The 722-nt window shown below is 40.7% G+C and overlaps 1 protein-coding gene across 1 annotated transcript; it reads left to right on the forward strand.

Annotated features, from left to right (window-relative positions):
* Window positions 1-55: 55 nt before the first annotated feature.
* LOC104774599 (disease resistance-like protein CSA1) lies at window positions 56-716 on the forward strand (the record flags this gene model as incomplete). Its single annotated transcript, XM_010499145.2, has 1 exon — window positions 56-716. A coding segment is annotated over exon 1 (611 nt), but the record flags the coding sequence as incomplete, so codon positions are not given.
* Window positions 717-722: the final 6 nt, after the last annotated feature.

The following is a 722-nucleotide window of genomic DNA, read 5'->3' on the forward strand; positions in this document are numbered from 1 at the left end:
ATTGCAAATTTGTTATCTAACTGATCCCTCTGATTCAACTTCACATTGTTGATGGACAGGCCGGAGATTGAATTTGTTGACAAAATAGCCAGGGAAACTTTCAGGATGCTCAATGATCTGTCTCCATGTGAAATCCGTGGTTTTCCAGGGATTGAATCACGTTCAAAGGAGCTGGAGGAGTTACTGAAGTTTGATGATGCAAGCTGTAACCGTACCATTGGGGTTCTTGGGATGGCTGGAATTGGCAAGACCACGGTTGCTGATAGCGTATACAAACGAAACCATCGTCTATTCGATGGGTACTGTTTCCTTGAAGACATTGACAATGAGTCGAAACGGCATGGATTACATCATTTGCATGAGAAACTTCTTTGTAAATTGTTGGATGAAGAGAATTTGGATGTCAGAGCGCATGGAAGGTTGGAAGATTTTCTAAGGAACAAGAAGTTGTTTATTGTGCTGGATAATGTGACTGAAGAAAATCAAATACAAGTTCTCATTGGACAGCAGGAGATGTACCGTAAAGGAAGTAGGATTGTTATAACTACGTGTGACAAGAAACTGCTGCTGAAAAACGCTGATGCAACATATGTAGTTCCCAGATTGAATGACAGGGAATCTATGGAGCTTTTCTGCCTAGATGCATTTTCCGGCAACCTTTACCCCACTGAAGAGTTTATGGATCTATCAAATAAATTTGTTTATTATGCTAAAGGGCATCC

Source organism: Camelina sativa, unplaced genomic scaffold, assembly GCF_000633955.1.
Source record: "Camelina sativa cultivar DH55 unplaced genomic scaffold, Cs unpScaffold03866, whole genome shotgun sequence".
Lineage (NCBI taxonomy): Eukaryota > Viridiplantae > Streptophyta > Magnoliopsida > Brassicales > Brassicaceae > Camelina > Camelina sativa.